Genomic DNA, 20,049 nt, shown 5'->3' on the forward strand with positions numbered 1-20,049 from the left:
TTTTTTTTTTTCTTTCTCCCTTCAAACTTGCTGTAGGTGAAAGCATATAAATTGTGTCCAGAAGATTGTGCTCAGAGTCTGTTTACGGCAGCAGTTTGTGTATCTAGCAAAGCCACCGTGATTTTCCAGGAGCACTAAGCCACTGGGTACATCTAAGAGAAAATGAAACCAGTGTTTGTTTGTGTTGCAGCAATAAATGGGAGTGAAAGGTTCAATATTCTCTGGCAAACACTTCATTCATCTACACTTTGTTCCCTTGTTCTCCTGGGGAGACCCTCCAAGGCCAGGGGAAGGAGAAGGGATGAAGGGATGCTTGGGGAAAGCACTCCCCACTTGTGCTCCCAAAGGTGCACATTGTGAAAACCAGGGAGCAACAGTCTGCATAAGCCAGAGAGAAACAGTCTGCATGTAGCAACAAGCTGGGACTGTCTGCCGCCTGTGCTGCAGCAGCAGGTCCCATCATCAGTGTCACTGCAGCTCCTACAGGGACTCTGGCTGGCCAGGGGCACCTCAGCCAGGGGGTGTTCAGCTGTGACCTGCGGCTCTTGGGTCTTGTTCCCAGTTTTGCAACATTTGCCAGATAAATCACATCCCACGAGGTTTGTTTTCTTCATCTAAAAAGGAAGCTTGTGGCATGCACACCCTGGCTCATTTGCTTTGAGATCAGCTATTAAAAGGAGCTTGATATCTTTTAATGCGTTATGTGTCCAGCAAAGGCTATTTAAATCCCAGATTTAATTTAGTCTCTTTCCACTTAGCTGAGGCTCTAACGAATCATAACTCAATTTAAGCAGATTTGTGCTCTGTTTAATCAGCTCACCAAAGATGTATTTTCTCATGTATCTACTTGTAAATGCTTCATTTTGTTCATGTGTGTAGAAATGTTTCTGTTTCTTTCAACTATCTTAAAATTTCTGTTTCTTTAGGTCTGGCTGAATCAGCTGTGGAAGTGACCAGGGGCACAAAGTTAAAAGGATGAGTTATACGACAATCTGAAGGACATGTGGTCAGGGAGAAAGAGGGACCCGGGAGGAAATTAGGATACTGAAGGGGTTCTTCTAGGCTTATGGCAAGGGCAGATCCGGTGTGGGGCTCCAGTGTGATGGGGTAGGTGGAGGATAAATGCAGGCATGTAAGGCCTTTGTTGGGAAAAGACGTCATATCATAGAGCAAGTCTGGCAGCCAAACCACAGGCTGATGCCATCAGTTCTGAGCACCTTAAAGAAACTAAATCATATGGCTGGAGGGACTGATTTAGGAGGAGTTGTAAAATGGAGGGTATTGCAGAACTTGACTTCATTGCTCTGGTTTGTGGATGACTGGAGCATGCTGCTTGCTGGCCATTCTCTCATCTTAGATATCTACCTTTCGCAAAGATGTTCACAGTAGCATCAGCAGAAGGAAGCAGAGGAAAAAGGGGGAATGTGGACTGATAAAAAGCACCCACTGCCTTTCAAGCAGTACCTGAGGTGCTTGCTGCATCATCTGCTACTGTGGGACTCCTGAGTCTCAGTGCTGGGGTACAGCAGGGTGCTGGGAGAACATACCAGGGCTTTTCTCCTCCAGGATTTGAGTAGAAGAGGAAAATCTATTAAGAAATCACCACAGAAGCAACACATGGCAAAGCCAGTTAGCTTGGTCTAGTAACAGGTGACAGAGCACTGCTAAAGTTTCCCTTTTAAAATTTTCTTTTGATATCTAATGGGCTCTGAGAGGAGGTCTCTACTTCTGGAATGACATACTTAAGGGTCTCTGTGCTCTGTTGCTTTAGGTCGGGCTTTTCCATGAGGGCAATCCACATCAGAGCAGGAGTTGTCCACTGGTGCTGTACACACAGCCCGGCACTGTGGTGCTCGAATTAGAGCTGAGCAAACCAGAGATGAGATGATGTAAAGGTTTCGTGATATCAGCAATGTCCTCCACTATGTGTAAAACTTGGCAGCCACCCCTCCGACGCAATGGTGTCGCAGGTGGTGGATCTGCACAGAGGACCTTGGCTCAGTGCAATCTGCTCCTGTTTAACTGAGCGCGTCTTGCTCAGCTCTCTGTGAAACTGGAAGATGCAGCTGCGTGCGTCAGCAGTGGGACAGGAACCCAGTGGCTTCTCAGATTTTGCCTGGAGATGGAGGCTGAGGGCATAATTATCAAGCTAAATCCATTCCTGGCTCATGCCAGCTGATACCATCTGAAATGATACCGGTCATAGCAGGTGGCTGATGCTGCTTGGGAGGGAAGGCTGGTGATGGCAGCACCTCTTACAGTGTGAAGAGGGCAGGAAAGGACAGCCCTTCTGTGCAGCAGATGGAGAAGAAAGAAGAGTTGGGGTGCCAGGGGGCTGCAGTGGACCGGGGCAGCTACAGCCTCATGCTCTTGCCTGGGGGTCTGGAAGGGAGCCCAGGTCACTCCCTGCACCCTGTAACATTTGAAGTAGGAAGCGTGTTGCCCACCACCTCCTGCCAGGTGAGCCTTGTGAGGAACAAACATACCCAGGATATACAAAGTCAATAAACCTAATTTCCCCAGGAAACTGTGCTAAAGACTGAGTCTCTGACCTTTAATACTTCTGGGTTTTGGCACTATGCACTTTCGTCCCAGTGGAGAGATTCTAGCACTCTGCAAAAAGGCAGCTGGTGATAGTTTGCAAAGCGGTAGCCATTTTATTGTCATTTTTGGTGCTGATGACTCCTAGAGGCATGTGCGTGAATTACAGTCGCGTCTGCAGGTCGAATGGCCTCTGGTAGCGATGAAAGGAAGAGGGAAGTCTACATGGTCATCAGCAGTTAGAGCACAGCTGGCATATTTTAAGCTTATTAGCAGCCTTTCTTGGCAGGAGTTCAGCAGGAGGGACCAGTTCCAATATGTCCTGTCTGCAGCAAGCCTTCATGTCATAGATGATGTCATTTCGAGACCCGGCAACAATTTATTGCCCAAGTGTGAGGTCTGAGCTGGACAAATGATCATCTGAACATTTCCTATTGCACCTGCTGGAAAGAAATCTTCTTACTCCTCTGCTTGCCAGCTGTCTCAGAAAAGAACAGTCAGCTAGCATTTGCAGAGAAACCTGTAAGCAAAGCAATGATGTTTGTCTCATAGTTTTTGCAGTGCCTCAGAACAGGAGATGACACGGTAATCAGGCTCAGGGTGGAGAAAGCACAGCTGGTCCTTTTGCTGTCCTCCTCCAAGGCAATATGCAACACAATTCACCCTCAAAGTTTTGATCTAATGTGATTGTTGTCATTGGCATGGCAGTACCCTGTCTAATTTCCACCATCATGGTGAGATTAATATTAAGTATTGGAGGGAAAGGGGAAAAGAGCAGACAGAGGAGCAGAGGGAGCAGCAGTTGCTGAATTTCTTATGAAGGTCTAATTAAGCTTTCACTGTGTGAGAGGAACTGGAACAGTTCCTTGCATGGGTTACGCCAGTGGGGCTGTGTTTCTGTCACTGTTATCGAGCCAGCTGGTACTGGATAAGGGCTTGGGCCATGTTTTTTCTTATTGTTTTTAGGACAGCTGCTGTTCTCCCCCGTTTAGGAGACAGTAAGTTTCTCCACCTCCCTCTTGCTTTGGACATGGATAGACATAAGAAAAAAACAAGGACAGAATAGGTCTTCTGTCCTAGAAGGCTCAGTGAATCCAGGTGATCTGAGTGGTAGGGACGCAAAGGTATCAGCTGGGCCTTGGGCCATGCACAGGAGAGAAACCTCCAAAACTTTCAAAACTAAGCTGTTCCTCATGTCTTGAGCCACAGTGCCCTGGGACAGGTAAACGCTGGCTCCATCTGTCCTGTTAAGTGCTCAGCTTGAAACAAGACATGGAGAGGACAGTGTCCTTGCTTAGTCCCTGAGCACTTTGACGGAACCTTTGTCAGAAAGAGAAAACAAAAGGTAGTTTTCTCCCTTTCCATTGCATGCACTTGCAGGGTGGGTGTTTTGCTGCAGTAAGGATGTGTGAAAGATAGCAGTTTGAAAGCCCAGAGGACAAGCCAGATGGAGAAGAGCTGCCTGGCAAAAAATAAGGAACATGCAGCAACAATCTGCATCTCCCCAGGTTTCCTTAAATGATGAATATTGCCCTAAACCTTTTGTCACTGGGAGTGAAAGGGTAAACCAGCCTCCATTTAGTCACTTGTATGAATGCCACTTAAGATATATGTGTGTACTCTCAATATGCTGTTGTAATTGGGCTGAGGGGTCACTGTAGATCTCCTTGTCAACCAAAAAGTTTCATCCATCATTTTGAAATTCAATTGTAACAGACGGTAAAGTGCTTCCAAACTCCTACTCTAAGTTGCTACATTTTGAGGAGGTTTTAAAGACATGTTATCATTTAAAGCAACGCATTTCTACAGGGATAGGTATTCTGTAGTGTTTTGGGACTTGCTCAGTGCATAAAGGCCTCTCAACTACCAGGAATTACAAGTCTGTGGTCAGCTTGCATGTCAAACTAAAATGGAAAACATTTGCCTTCTGCCAAAGCTGTGAAGAAATGGGAAATTGCCACAGCCCCCGTGTTTCCCAACTATTAGTTATGTATGAACGATTCTTCTGTTCCCATCTCAGCCAGTTTCCACTCCTTTCTACAGAGATTACTCCACTAATGAACTACAGGGTAACAGTGCAAAACCTCTTCCTTCTCCCAGAGACATCACTCAGGTGGTTTGCTGCTGCAAAGTGCACTAGCCCAGTTCATTCCAGCCACACCACTGCTACTGTAAATCTGCACTGGGATTTCATATTGATGTTCAAGCTTCTGGTGGGAGGAAAACATTCATTGCAGGGATGCATGTCCAAGCAGGAGCGTATGTCTGCCTGTACCGCGAGGCTGTCAGAGTGTGACTGATTTTCCCCAGTCTGTTAAGGATGCTGCAGTGGGGGGTGTCCTGAAGGAGCTGGTTCCTGCTGCCTGTCTCTGTTGGCAGCACCCACTTCTGCCCAGGATGCCAGCTCATTGCCAAGGCTAAGAGGAAAGGAGTGCAGATATAGATTGTTTATCAACTTGGGCAGCACAACCTTTTTTGGTCAGCTCCCTAAACAGAAGGAGGCTGTGTTCAGGCACACAACACTTTCTGTCATAGAGCGGATAGAGATCACGCCGGTGAGCGCAGCACTGAATGTGGAGACAAGTTGCAGGGTTGTGCTGGGTGCGTGCCCTTCTGCAGTGAGGGGCTTAGCAGGGAGCATGGCAATGCTGAGGAAGAGGACGTGCCCTTCACTGGAGAGCTGAACTAGCCAGCTGGGCTGGTTCACCTGCTTGATGATTGCAATGAGGAGCTGGCTAGCTAGGTTTTAACAGGATCTAGGTGTAGCCAGTGCTATACAGGTCAACAAATAGGCAAAAAACCCTTAAGGCTTTCCTTCTCTTTTCCATATCCTTCCTCCCACACTGCAGTAAATATTTTAGCCATTAAATTTAAAGTCTAAGGAGGAAAGGGACTGAACACAGGATATAACGACATTCCCTTTCTGCTATATCGTCCTGGGTGAGCTTATTCAAATGAAAGCAGAAATATTTACTTCATGGCATAGACATACACTGCAAGGACAATGTTTGTGGTCAGAAACACCTACAAATGCACAGGAAGGACAGGACAGTAAGGTCTCCTCATCAACATCTCCTGAATGTTTCTCCAGAATATGTTCCAAATTTTGCAGCAGCAGAGGTATGCTGTTGCAGCTGTAGACGTGATGCTTCTGAAAGGAAACCTCTGCTGGGTCCCTGCTTGCCAAGGGCTGTGTGATGCTCAGCAATGAGCTCGTGATCTCTTTTCTCTTCTGTGGCTTATTTTCAATTGGTGTGAGCTATAGTTCTTTTTCCGTTGAAGTGCCAAACTGGAACATTCAGGGAGAAAAAAAAAGAAAACCAAAGTCAGACAGCTGTGGTCTAGACAGATAGAGAGCCCTAGAGTTTTTACTTCTCTAATGTTACCCATTTTGGAAACCGAGTGGGATCATGGAAGGATAGTCTGCGACATTTAAAGACCATATTCTGGGATTCTTTTGGTATGTTATGAGAAGAACGTGTGCTTTCAGGGAATGGGATCTCCTATTACTCACAGTGGGACATGGTTACTGACAGGGATAGCTCTTCTTCTCCTTGATGCCACCGGATATTTGCATGGAAGTACTCCTGGTTGGTGAGCTCCTCACTATGTGGATGCATCTGCCTGGGCACAGGAGCAGCCTGTGTGGTAGGAGTATAAACATCAGCCCATGCATGGATGGACATATGACCATTCAGAAACAGAGAGGAGGCACTACTCTGCTCCTGTTTGAGGAGCCTGCTAGGAAGGGACATGAGAGATGTTTCGGGGGAGTGTCACATAGGAGGACTACTGGCTAACCAGAGACAAGCTGAAATCCTGGGTGAACAGATGCAGGTGCTTTTCCTCCAAGTGTTGCAGATGGGGACAACTATCAGGCACAACCAAACCAGGTCACAGCTGAAGTGGTGATGTGGATCTGACAGGCAGCTTGGATCAAAAAACGATCTCTGCAGGGTGTGCAATTCTCTTTTAAAGGTTACATTCCCCTCTAAAGGTTATGTTTGCAAATGAAAAGCAAGACACTACCAGGGAGATGACTTAAATGCTAGGTGCTACGTCAAGCAAACAGAAAAGGTCTGAGAAGGCTTATCTGTATCAGAAGTTATTTAAGTACTTAGAAAATAACAAAGTGCAGGACTAACTTGGGAAAGCACGGTTAGCATATTGTCACTAATCTCTTCAGAAAAAGCTTGTAGTTTTTTAGAAGTTTTCTGTATTTTCCTATTTCCCGGAATATTTAAAATGCATTGTTAGCCAAAAGCTAGTTTCAGCTGCTGCCTAACTCATCTGAAACTGCTGCTCAGATGAGAGTCTCCTCTCCAGTAAAGATATTTTCCCCTCTCTCTTTCTGGCATGCATTTGTTCTTCATCCCTCTTTCATGACAGTTTGTTCATTGCCTGTTTGTAGTAAAGAGGGATTAAATTATTTTAAAAAATAAATATACTCTTTGAAAAATGATCAAAAGTATAAACCCCAAAGGCCAATGCTGGCAGCGGATGCTGGGGCTGGTCCCTCCTGGCAGCTGGGAGCAGGCTGGCTGATTGCCTGGGCACAGCTCCAGCGCTGCCGGCACAGCCACCCACCACCTGAGCTCTTCTGCTGCCTTTGCAGCTTTGTAGCTTCCCCTTAGCTCCTCCAAGCACAGGATCCCTTCTCTGGAAAGCGGTTCTGCAGTGCACTGAGGGTATTAGGCTGGCACTGTCCCACGGCAGGGCGGGAAATGTCCTGGTGCTCCCTTTGCCATCACTTGGGCTGCCAGGACAGCCTCCTGGGTCTTGGGAAACCTGATGTGTCAGCTCAAGGGGAGCTGTAATCCTGATGCACCTTATAGGTGTTACAAACCTGGGGTTTGGCCTCCAAAATCAACAACTGAAATTAGGGGTGAGTGGATTTTAAGTCATCTACAGTGTTTATGTTTACAGATTTTATGTCAGTGTAAGCATCATCTCAGTTTGACATTGCTTTAGTGGTTTTGTTATTACATGCCCATTTAAATTTTGTTCTCGTGCTAATCTATTGCTGTTTCTAGCAAAGCAATAATACTCTTACTCCCTTCCCCTTTTTCTCCTTGGTTGTTTTGGCTTTTGAGAGGGAGTCCTTGCTCGTGACCATGTTCTTCAGGAGCAATCATAACTGTCAAAGAATGTTTTGCTCTCTGACTTGGGTAATTCTACGAAGGGCTCTTAAACCTGGTCCTGTCTGAAGCCCTCCCTGCTGATCTATCAATCAGCCTGATATTTCTCTCCAAGGTTTTGATCTGTCAAAGATCCACGCTACTTATGAGGTGCTGAGTGATATTAACCTTCACTGGGAGATGACTCACCCTGCAGACCAGGGGCTCAGACCTCTGTTATTCCTGGGTACTGCTAGGAGAGAGGTGTGAGGGCGCCTCTCTGGGGAATGGTGCTCCCAGGGTCACTCCACAGCCTCTGCTAGAAGCCAAAAATAATGGTGCAAAGGTTTGTGTCAAGCAGTGTTCAGAGCTGGAGCACAGAGACAGGCTGAAGCTGACTGACCTCTGTCACACTCCATCGCTGGGAAGTGCTGGGAAAAGCCAGCGCATCATAGCCAGCTCTGAAGCCACCAGTAAGAAACGGCATGAAATAACAGAACATTTTGTAAAACAGCCTGTGGCATCAGGCTCTGAGCTCTCACTAGAGCTGTCACCTGCACAGCAGAGTGTGGGGTCTCTCCTGCTGGCACTGGTTTGGCTAAAAACCCACAGGGAAGGGTGCAGCTATGTGGTGAGACAGGCAAGGAGAGTGAAAGGTCTATGCTGTGCTTTGAGGTCCTGGGAGAACTGTTGCTCCATGGTGCGAAAACTCAGCTGATCAGCAACATTCAGCACCTGAACGTCTCACCTGCACCTGAAATTCAGGCCAAGCTGGCCAGAGAAGATGTGCCAGTGACCTGCTGACCAGGCAATGTATATACCTCTCTATGCATATACAAGTTCAGCAGCTGTCCAGTTGGTCCCCATGGTGCATACATGGCAGCGTCATTGTGTCCAGCGTGGGCCCTGTCTGTGGGACCTGCACAAGGCGTGTGTCCTGTGAGGCATCTAGCTAAATACAGCTCTGGCAAAGTCAGAGAGGTTTCCTTGAGCTCATGTGAAGCCACTCTTCCTGCTTGCCCTCTCTGCTTATCTCTCCGTGTGATTATTTCCTTCTCTGTCGCACTTCAGCAGCACATTTTTGAAGCTGATGTTTTCTTGCAGCTGGTTTTTAGCCCTCTGGTAAGCTGGATTGTAGTTGGCTGCAGATGCTCCTCTTAGAGCCTCAACCTCTGCCATCAGCACAGTCAATTGCATTGCCTTCTAAAATCTTCTTTTAATGGTCATTCTCACGAAAAAACTCTGCTTTCCAAAGCTGCATCTTTTGTTACTATTTGCCAGGGTTGTCATAGTTTCAAGAAGCAATAGGTTAAGAAACATTTGAAGTCTGAAAGTGCTTCTCCATGTCCAGGCTATTTTAGGAAAGCATTGCAATAGCTCTTAACTATGATTGCTGACAGCAGGTTTTATTCATCTCAGAGGAAGCTGGGGTTTCTGCAGCTCTTGCTTAAGATTTACAGAAGTGGAAGCCAGATTCTGATGGCCTGGCTTGACTGAAAGGTGGCCAGTCAGAGTCCCCGGATTAATGGGATTGACATCAAAGCCATGACTTTGTTTAAAGTCAGTGGGGGTGGGACATTATTGTGTTGGGGACTAAGAGGTCACTAGCCAAGTTTTTCTTCACAGTTGCAAGAGCTGGAAATTGCAGATCTCAGTCACAGATTTCCCAGACTGGCAGCTTCAAAAAAACCCAAAAAGTCACAAAAAAACCCAAATTCTGGACTTCCAGTAAAATCATCATAACTAACAACAGTGATTCTGCTGTAGTTACTGTCAGTGACAGTGCTAATAGTTTATCTGGAACCAAAACGGAGGAGTGTCATTTTTCAGAGTGAAGAGTAACCCATAGATATTAGCGTGGATGGCACTTGTGTGGAGTCCAGAATATTGAAATAAATGATTTCTTCTTTAGGTACACAAATAAACATTTAAGAGTATTACTTTATGGCTTCTGGTCCAGATTCAGGCTCAGTGAAATCCTGTTCTGGGTGCCCTCTGTATCTCCTGCACAAACACCTTCGAAATCCCAGTCCCGGTCCCAGGCTGACATTACAGCATGCACATGGGCTAAGATCGAACGTGGGCTTGTGGCACTAAATTTCAGAGTCTGGAGAACTGTGAGTGGCAGAAGAGACTGTTAATCTTCTCTCTAACCCACCCCATGGTTACCCCATCCAAGCATAGTGTTTGAGCACTAGTATTGTGGTACACATGCTGGCGAGCACGAATGTGACACGCTGTGTGTGCTTCAGCAACCAGCACCTTGCTAGTGATAAAAAGATTTCTTACAGCTCATGTCTGAAGGCAAAAGGGTCTCTCTAGGGTAAATGGTGGCAGCTGCTATAGTCTGTGGCTTCCCTTGGTCCTGAAGCCACATTGTCCTTAAGGTTACCCCAGGTATGGACCAAAACCTCCCAACTCCCATAAATTCTGCAGAATTTGGCAGGCAGCAGTTGGTATTTCTTTGTTCTCAGAGAATCTCTAAAGTAATTTCCAATGGCATGCTGTCTGGATAACTGCTTTGGTTTCATTTCAGTTTTAATTCCTAGTCTCTTTGTCTTCCTCTCACCCACTTTCCTCCTCCCTTCATCCCTGCCCATCCCCATCTCCATCCTTGCTAATGAATTCTTCAGATATGCACCAATGTAACATCATGTTAGGGAGTTATGGCTGCTACAATATAAGGAAAAGAGAAGTCTGGGGAAGCTCCCTCAAGAAAATACATATAATGTATCTGAAAGTTATCTGAGATCTGTTTTCAGTTTCCTCAGAGACCACATGGTTCTGCTTTTATCTAGAAGGCACTAAGAAAAAGAATTAAACTATTTCTATAAGCTAATGTTTTCACTGACTATAGCTGCGCTGCCTTATTCTGCTCTAGACAAAGTCATGGCTTTGCCTTGGCAACATATTTAACAGCTTTGTGTTTAGTTTACTTTCCATATCTGGACAACTGATGTATGAAACACAGAATCCTTTTGGCAAGGAGGAGTTCTCCCTCTGTCTTCACGACAGCTTGAAGAGCACTTGCTATAGCTGCGCTTCCCTGTCCGACTGGTGCTTGTGGTTGAACAAGCACATTTGAACTTCCCTTTCCCTTTCCCTTTCCCTTTCCCCTTCCCCCTTCCCCTTCCCCCTTCCTGCCTGGCCCTATGCAGTTTCTATAATGTTTTGAGGATGACGAATAACCCACCAGGGGTGTTTATGCCTCTCCCTTTTTCCCGCAGTATAACCTAGTGTGCGGCAATGCCTGGATGCTGGATCTCTCACAGGCTATCCTCAGTCTGGGCTTTCTGGCCGGCTCATTCACCCTGGGCTATGCTGCAGACAGGTACTGTATAAGCGCTGCTGTCCTTTTTGCAGAGGTGAAATCACTTGTAGTGTCACCTGCAATATGCATACATCAACACTTTGGAGGACAGGCAGATGTTCAGCCATCTCCCGGAAAGCCAGGCTCCATCACACATAACAGTTACTTGGGAAGACAAACGCCATTGCTCTGAACATCTGAACAGCCAGATTCCCCAAAAATATGTACTGAGCATGACATCATATGGCATGGAATATCCCTTTGGTCAGCTGGGATCAGCTGTCCTGGCTGTGCCTCCTCCCAGCTTCTTGTGCACCTGGCACAGTGTGAGAAGCTGAAAGGTCCTTGACTGCTCAGCAACAACCAAAACATCAGGGTATAATTATTCTCATTCTAAATCAAAAACACAGCACTATACCAACTACTAGGAAGAAAATTAACTCTATCCCAGCCAAAATTAGGACACCAGGTTATCAAAACCCAGACAATGTAGTCTTTGCTTCCTTTTGGTCTGGAAACTTCGCGCAATACTACTTACTCATCCTGTTTGGACATTAAAATGTCTTGAAAAGAGCTTTTCTTGTTGTTTCCAATGTTTTCTGTGCACATCTGGACCCGGGAAGGGCAGAAGGACACAGAAATGAAAAGGAAGCATTCAGAGGAGGTTTATGGTCTGGTGTTTACTGGAGGATGTTTAATAGACATCACTGATGAAGAAAGCAGTTACTTGAGGAAAGAATGAAGGGACTCAGTATGGCAACTCTCTCCGTTCACACACTTACCACCAAGGTCATAGCTCCCTCCAGCCTGTCCTCAACTGTATTAGAGCTGGATGAATACCAAGGAAAAGGTGTGGGTGATATTCAGGCTTGAGCAGCCAACCTGCCCTGGAACGGGGAGCTCCCATAAGCTCTGCCTCACTCTTAGAGTAAAGGAGGGAGCCTGGTTTATGTTTTGTGCTGATAATTAACAGAAGTCAACGCATGCATTGACTGAGACCACCACTGATGATTGCAATGGCAGGGTCTATTTCTTCAGTTCATAAAATACTTTCTGCCTCATTTTTCTTTGGTATCTGTAATAATATTAATAATAACTTAAAGTATTATTCCTTCATACTCAGGAATACTTACAGAACTATCTGGAATGTTGTCTCAGATAACAAATTTTGCACTTTCAAGGAAAACCTCATCTTTTCAAGGATATAGTAATAATGAAAAAAGTAGGACAGAAAAGATGGCACTCGCTAACTTAAGATATCTCTGGTCAGTGTCTGGCTGGACAGTTATGATACTAGCACCTTAGCACTGTGTAAGAGCAGAGATGCTACAGCTAATTATTAAATGAAAAAATACATCTAGGAGTACTTGTGTATTAAGGATGATGTAATTGTCATGCAACTGTGGATGTTGTAAATTGATAGCACTGGGCGAATGTGCTGCAGCCAGACCAGTGGACTCTTGTCTCTTTGACAGCTTTGAAAAGAACAGACCTGGTTGAAAATACCCTAATTTTTGTCCCATATAATATAATATAAATTCTTCTCATGAAAGCTTTTGAGCAAAATGGACAAACAAATATACTCTCAAATACTTTTTGGTAAGATAAACAGCTACATCAGTTTCCACAGTTTCTTCTTAAAACAGCAACAATAACAATGGAGAAGAGAACAGAATGGAAATTCTAGTTGTATTCCAAGGACATAGTTGCCATGAAACTACAGGGAGTTTTTGCTAGAGTGTTTTGGGTTTTCATTGGAATTACGGCTTACCTGGGCACATCTATTAATAATGATGCTTTTTGCTGGAAAATGGGACTCATGAATACATTAGGCAGACTTCAAAAGCAAGTGATCTGAACCTGAACATAACATTGGAAAATCAAAGAAAGCAATTAAAGAAGAAATAACTTACTTTCACAGAGCTGGCTGTATTTACTATTAGGAGACTGATGCATGAAAACAGAGATCCCCAACAAAAGTTGTCCTTATTTCAACTAGATCAGAAATCTGAACTGTAACACATGGGCTATAGGTTAGATACAAAAAGAAAAGCTGTTTTCTAAAACAAAAGGGAACATGGATAGGACATCACCAGATTTAAAATTAGTGACATAAAGGCAGTGATAACTACCACAGGGAAGAGTCCTATATCCCGAGGGCCAACCCTACAAAGATTCAGGCAGCCTTCCTTTGGAACAAGGCTGGTCTCGAAAAAGGCACTTTCAGATCTAGCATTAAAATGAGATGCCAGGAAAAAAATAACCTTTGTGTCTTTTAATGATTTTCACTATCTTTTTCTTTTTCAACAGATATGGCAGAATCCTCATCTACCTGCTCTCCTGTCTTGGGGTTGGGATATGTGGTATCATAGTGGCATTCGCACCAAACTTTACTGTATTTTTGATCTTCCGTTTTCTCCAAGGCGTGTTTGGCAAGGGAACCTGGATGACGTGCTACGTGATTGGTGAGAGCTGTTATCTTCTCTCTCTTCTGGTTAGGAAAAGTGAGGGATTTTTGGAGGACAAAGAGTCTGCCTACATCTGCTCTTGATAATAGTTTTTCTCGGGAACAAAGCACTAGCCCTGAGGTCAGCACACAATGAATAACCCAACTCCATTCTAGTTAATGCATTTGTCCTCCAAGACAAGGTGCCTGCATGCAAATTGTAACTTGACGTCATCCATGGTCTGGGCTCATGCCTGAACTGAGTGTTTGGGGAAGCAGTAACTGGCCTTTGTCCAGACTGTGCTGGGGACCTTGCTAGCAGATAAACACTATAGCGTTTCCGTACCTGTCAATGTCTGCTAATTTACTGGTACAGAGGTGGCCTCTGAGAATGGCAGCAAGTGCAAAATCTTTCAGATATTCAGTACTGATATAGGATGGAAATGAGCATCATGTATATGCCCGCCCGATTTCATAGGATCCCATGAAGAAGAGCAAGGAAGAAGTAATGCATGAGGGCAGACTAAAAAGAGTGACATGCCATTCAGAACTGTCCAGGCTGTCCTTTCGTACCCATCACTGTGATACTCAAATACATCTGTGAGCAGCTGGCCATAGGCAATTCAGCACCAATGCAACTTTTTCTGTTGATGTTATCTGAGAACTGTTATGGCTGTCTAATCTATGCACTCCAATAGGAAGGGATTAACATAAATAATTAAAAGGTGGAGGAGTGGAATGTGTAGATAAAAAGGTTTTCTTATTACCTAGAAGATCACCAAGAGGATCAAAATCTACAGAGCAAGTCCCAAATAAGCCCGATACATAAACAGAGACATAGTTAATTTTGGCAGAGCCTGAGTAACTTCTGCAAGTGCTCAGAGGAATTAACTGGTTTTCTGCAGTGGGAAGACAGACACTTGGATGGCTGATCTTCATTCTTTAGCTGGAAGGCTTTGCTCAGTGACAGGCTGGACACTAGGGTCCATATTAGGATTATTTTTTCCAGAAAAGGGATAAGGAAAGGAAGATTTTTTATAAATAGCATCAAAACAGCAGGCATGCTGACTTTTTGATAGGTTATAGTCATGGTCCAGCAATGAAGCTCCTCGCATAGCAAGCTTCCTTTTCACGAGAAAAGCTTATTGTTGTGATATCTTGAATGACAGCCAGGTCCAGAAAGGGAAACTCCTCTCTAGAGCATGAAATAGCATAGCATTGAGGAAAGCATCCTACTAGAGATGAGATGTCAGACTTACTTAAAAAGAAAAGCAGCCATTCAGTAATCTACTGTGATAATCCGAAACACAGTGATAATATCACTATGTAGTGCAAAAATTTGTACCATCGCTGTAGTCTGTGAGGCCTGTGACAATTTGTTAAAGTTCCTAGTGGAATTTAGACAAATTAGCAGAATTGCAACCAGATGTAAACAGTTATGGTGAGACCTGGGAACACTGTGGTGATGTGTGAGCAAACACCCGGCTAGCCATCTCAGCATCGCCTCTCAGAAACACCTAAATTTTCTGGGCAAAGTTACACTGCTGAGCAGCTCAAGTCCAAGATCCAGTAGGAGGGCCAGAAGCTGCTTTTCCTTCACTTCTGAGTACATGTCTCAGTTTTAAACTGAGATCTTATCCTAAAACTCTGGCAAGGGCTCTAACCAGCAAAATGTTTTATGACAGACCCATGGCTTCCTTTTAATGGCCAAGTTTTAACACAAAGAAATGTTTTGCAATGCTCAGATCAGACTGCCTGACTTTAGGAAAAGGTTCAGAGCTATGACATAGAATTATAGAATAGTTTGGGTTGGAAGGGAACTTAAAGATCATTCTGAGGGTTAGTGTATTGCCGCAGCCCTAAGCAAGGTGCTTAATTTGTGAGAAGAGTGATTCCATCTAAATCCCTTTAGGGATCTACTCTTATGTCCCAGTGTCACCCAGAATATTTACCAATGTAACATCTTTTAAGGGGCATATACAGATCATTGGTTTGGTTGCACTAGGATGCTTACCATTAATACACCTCCCAAGTGACTGATCTGTGTTTCAGGACCACAACAGGCTTCCCCAAGAACCTCCCTTTGCTTTGACATACAACTCAGCTCTTTCTGGTCCAGTGCTGAGCAGCTACATTGAGTTGCCCCTGAGCCATGCAGACATGATGAATAGTCAATAAAAATAGTAATGGTGTCATATCTGTGTGCATTGACAGCTGAAACAAATCACTGTAACTTGTAAAATTGTATCTCCTTCAGTAAAAAACCCCAAACAAACAAAACAAAAACCCAACAAAACAAAAAAACCCAAACAAACAATAAAAAACCCAAACAAAAACCAAACATAAACAAGCAAACAAACAAACAGAAACCAACAAGGTAAAACCCTCTGCTTTTACCTTGAAGGCTAGGTAGTGGTGACAGTTTTGAAACAAACAAGAGACACTTCTTCATGCATTGCTCATCTCAACTATGGATCTCATGGCCATGGGATATTGACTGCAATATGGCTTTCAGAAGTGATTAGGCACATCACAGTATAAAAAAAAAAATCCTCCAAAGGATTAAAAAAATCCCAACAAAGGCTATGTTTGTTCTGGTCAATAAAACAAACTGTGGCCCATATCTCAGCCCTCAGAGCAGCCAGCATGGTATGGCTAAACTCTCTTCCCCACAGATGCCTTGTCCATATTAGCTGCTGGGAGCAGCCACTGCCAGGAGAATCCTCTAGTCTGGGGCATGGGCCAAAACTGTGCCAGGGAGAGTGCTAACAATTTACCACTAAGCATGGTCATGATGCTGACTCACACCCCTGTTCTGGCCAGATTTAATTCATTAGTAAACATGCAATCAGAAACCCCTCTAGCTGAAGAACAGTGGGTGAATTGATGAGGTGGTGTCACCTGTGCTTGCCCTGGACAGCCTGGGTGATATGCTTACACCACTGAAGACAAGATGCTGGGCTAGACAGACTTGTGATCTGAGATACAACTATCTTTCCTTATGTTCCATCACTAATATTTTTCTTTTGAGTACAGTTTGTTTCTGTGTTGTTTATTTTGGCTTTCTTTGTGCTCAGTCACAGAGATTGTTGGTTCGGACCAGCGGATCGTTGGGATCGTGATTCAGATATTCTTCACCCTGGGAATTATGATTCTCCCTGGAATTGCATACTTGGTTCCCACCTGGCAGGGGATCCAGCTGGTCATTTCACTGCCCAACTTCCTCTTCCTGCTCTACTACTGGTAACGTTGCAGTCATTGCTCTTGTCATTATTGCTATTGCTATTTGAGCATCTTGAGACTCCTTCTGTGGTGCCCAGTCTCCAGTGTGCAAGATGTTGTAGGTTGGGAAGAAGATATTTGCATATTGTCGATTTTGGATTTTTAATTCTTTTTAGCAAATTGCAGACATCCATTACTTTCCTTTTTCTGCCCAGGTTTTGCCTCTCTTGTCAGCCACAGCTGCCCGTTCACAGAACCCTGCTCTGCTCCTGCTCAGCCCAGGGCTTGCTGTTTATCTGGTTAACTTGACCAAAGTCTGCATTTCCCATCAGCCATGAGACTCCACCTTCATCTCTAATTACGTACTTAGTTCAAGTCGGAACTTGCCCTACAGGTCCCATGCGTTAGACAGTACAGCTAATGAGAAAGCAGAGCACTGTGCTGTGGTGAAATCTGTGCCAGTGAAGTGCAGCCATCCCATGGGCTAGATCCAAAGAATCTAATCCACAGACCCTCTTCCTGCACATTGTTCACAACATTGCCTGTTGTGAACTTTTAAATGGTGAATCATCTGAACCCCAGGCTAACAGAAACTGAAACACCAATCGGTAGTATTGCTTTGTGTTCAGTTTATGAAATTTGTATACATTTGTGTATGTGTCTTATAATGATACAGCTAGAAGTTTCCTGATCTGCCTGTACTTGGTACTACATCTGTTTAGTGTTGACTTCCATTGTTCTTTGCTGTTCTACAGACACACTATTTGCTTGTTGGTTATCATACCTTTGACATCCATTGTGCAAATACAATAGTTGGATTTATTATTTTTCACCTTCACAGAGTAGTCATATTTTCTCTTTTCTTGCCCACAAGGATCAGGCATTTTACAGGAGACTGACTGGAAAAGCAGTCCATCAAAGAGTTTCTGTATCCCAAAGACTGCAAAATCAGTGTGTTGTGCACTAACACATGCAAAAGGCAAAGGACTTTGGTTTACTTGTGATGTTAAAGGGCAAAATCCCTATTTACAACTTCTGTGTTCTTACAGGGTGGTTCCTGAATCTCCACGTTGGCTCCTGACACGCAAAAAAGGAGAGAAGGCTTTAAAAATCATGCATAACATTGCAAAACACAATGGGAAATATCTCTCACCACATTACTCAGAGGTACTGTCATCTGTTTGAGCTAGAGGCTTTTTTCTAAACTATCTTAACCTTTTGAAGATTCAGTTGTGTTAAAATGAACTATCTTTATGTGATGGGCAACACTCTTCAAGCGTCACACCAGAACAAGATTGTCAGTCCCATACCTGCTTTATTAATGTCAAGAGGGTAAAAGTGAACCGGCTGGAAAGACATGGGATGAAAAAAATGTTTGCAAAACAGTGAATCGGGTCTTTCATTTGCAACACTCCTACTTTAAAAACTTGCAGAAAATATCAGAAACTAGCCTGAGCATCAACGGTGTTTCACAGCAGCTGCTGTTTTAGCTGACAAAGTGAATGGAGACAGCGGGATCCAATTCCCTGGCTTCTTTGCTAGAACTTCCTTTTATGACTCAAAGAGAAGAGGAAGCAGAAAATTGGAATTTAAGCATAAATTTGATTCAGTCCCAATAGGGGGAAAATATGCCCCAAAGTTCAAAATAGGGGAAGCACTGAGATCACTATTTACAAAATAGGACAATATATGTTAGAATTACTGTCCTTCAACAAGTGGTCTTGACAGAACTGAAAGGACTGATGTGTTTCAAATAATGCTGTTGTGTCATTGCAGCATTTGCCGCCTTCTGTGCTGATTAGCATTACCTGGCTCTCAGACCATGTTTACCGTGGTATTGGCCTTATGGTTCAGTGATGACAATGGATGTGAACAAGGTTCCTGTTTTGTAATGCATCAGGTCTGGAGCCTAAGTGGTAGCTATAGTAATGGTAGAAATCATTATTTGGACTGAGGAAAACACCTGCAAATTTTTAGCACACAGCAGGCCAGAGGTGGAATACTGAATACATTACAATAATTTCAGAAAGAAATTTGGATGTTATTGAAAAGCAATGACCTACATAAAATGTTTATCTTTCAGTACACAATACTATCCTTTATGCTTACATACATGCATGTGTATAGACATTCATTTTTATACATATATGAAATTATGATGTGTGACTTTTAACTAAATTTTCACTGAGACTAAAGGTGAAGACTTTGGGATGGCAGTGTCTGGAGGAGACTGATGTGTCCTATTCTGTCAGGAAGGGATGTGTGTGCTCTGTAAGAGGTAGCTTACAGATCCCACAGCATAATATCTTACCTAGGTCTTTCCCCTTGCTCTTCTTAAGCAAGGGAGAATCTGAGAATTTAGCCCAGCTTACCTAAAAAAGTGGTGTTGCTTCACCAGAATGCTAGGGTATAATTCTGGATGAAATCCAAGCAGTTATTATTTGCACTCTTATGAAACACCAGATAGCTGTTCTCAAATCCATAGTATTTTATTCCCTTGGTGAAAAACAGGCTCCATGAATCATCCAGCCAGTCCAAGCAGTTCTGCATATTCAGGACCATCCTGCTGTAAATACAGACCTTGCATAAAGTGCACACATGAAGAGGTATATGATAACAGAAGAAGTATCGAAATGGCCAGTTGATTTATACCAATATTCCATTATCTTTCCGTTTAAGTAAGTGTATGTTAGTGACAGTTACTGACAGTCCTGGCAACTTAAAGTTCACACAACAGGTTCCAGAGAGAAGCTGGGCCCTAACCTATACTGTGCCTTTTGGAATTTGTGACTCTGGACTAATGATTTTATAGAGTCAAAACTAGACCTATCAGCAGAGAAGAGTACAATGAAATATACATTTCCACAGCCCTCTGCATTGTTCATGAGCAACTTGCTCAAGTGCCATAACATTGCTATAATGGCATTTCTATGAATGTTATGTTGCTCAGGGGACCACACAAAGGTTAATGGTGGGGAGGGAAGGTTTGTCGAGGGAAAAAGGTGTATATAACTTCCTTGGCCAAGAAACAGCGTGATACTGTTGTATGCTAGTGAAGCAACACGACAGAAGGAGTTTTGATGAGCAGCAACAAGCCAAGGCAGCAATTAGTGAAGTATTTTTCTGATGGAAGCCAAGACATCTTTGTGATACCAGCCAAGGTTAGGAAATCGCCCTCAGCTGTCCCACAGTGCAGAATGAGCTCTTCTAGTCACGTTGGACTAGCATCTTATGCAACTGGAGGACTGCAGACCAAAACCAGTGAGAGAGAAATGAACTGAAAAGACAGACTAAGGAAGAGGAAAAAGGATAAATCCATTTATTGTCCTTGGCTGGGGCATACACACCAGTGAGATTCCCCCAGCCTGATCGCCATTACCCATTGTGGATCGTGGCCTGAGACATGTAGTAGG

The 20,049-nt window shown here is 44.0% G+C and overlaps 1 protein-coding gene across 1 annotated transcript in view; it reads left to right on the top strand.

Annotated features, from left to right (window-relative positions):
• Positions 1-20,049, top strand: part of SLC22A3 (solute carrier family 22 member 3) — a 30,340-nt gene that overhangs the window by 1,953 nt on the left and 8,338 nt on the right. The window contains exons 2-5 of the mRNA XM_065631327.1: positions 10,886-10,989; positions 13,279-13,433; positions 16,492-16,657; positions 17,686-17,803. Coding sequence (XP_065487399.1) covers positions 10,886-10,989; positions 13,279-13,433; positions 16,492-16,657; positions 17,686-17,803 — 543 coding nt within the window. The remainder of the gene's footprint in view (positions 1-10,885; positions 10,990-13,278; positions 13,434-16,491; positions 16,658-17,685; positions 17,804-20,049) is intronic.

This window comes from Caloenas nicobarica, chromosome 3 (assembly GCF_036013445.1).
Source record: "Caloenas nicobarica isolate bCalNic1 chromosome 3, bCalNic1.hap1, whole genome shotgun sequence".
In the NCBI taxonomy this organism is placed as follows: Eukaryota; Metazoa; Chordata; class Aves; order Columbiformes; family Columbidae; genus Caloenas; species Caloenas nicobarica.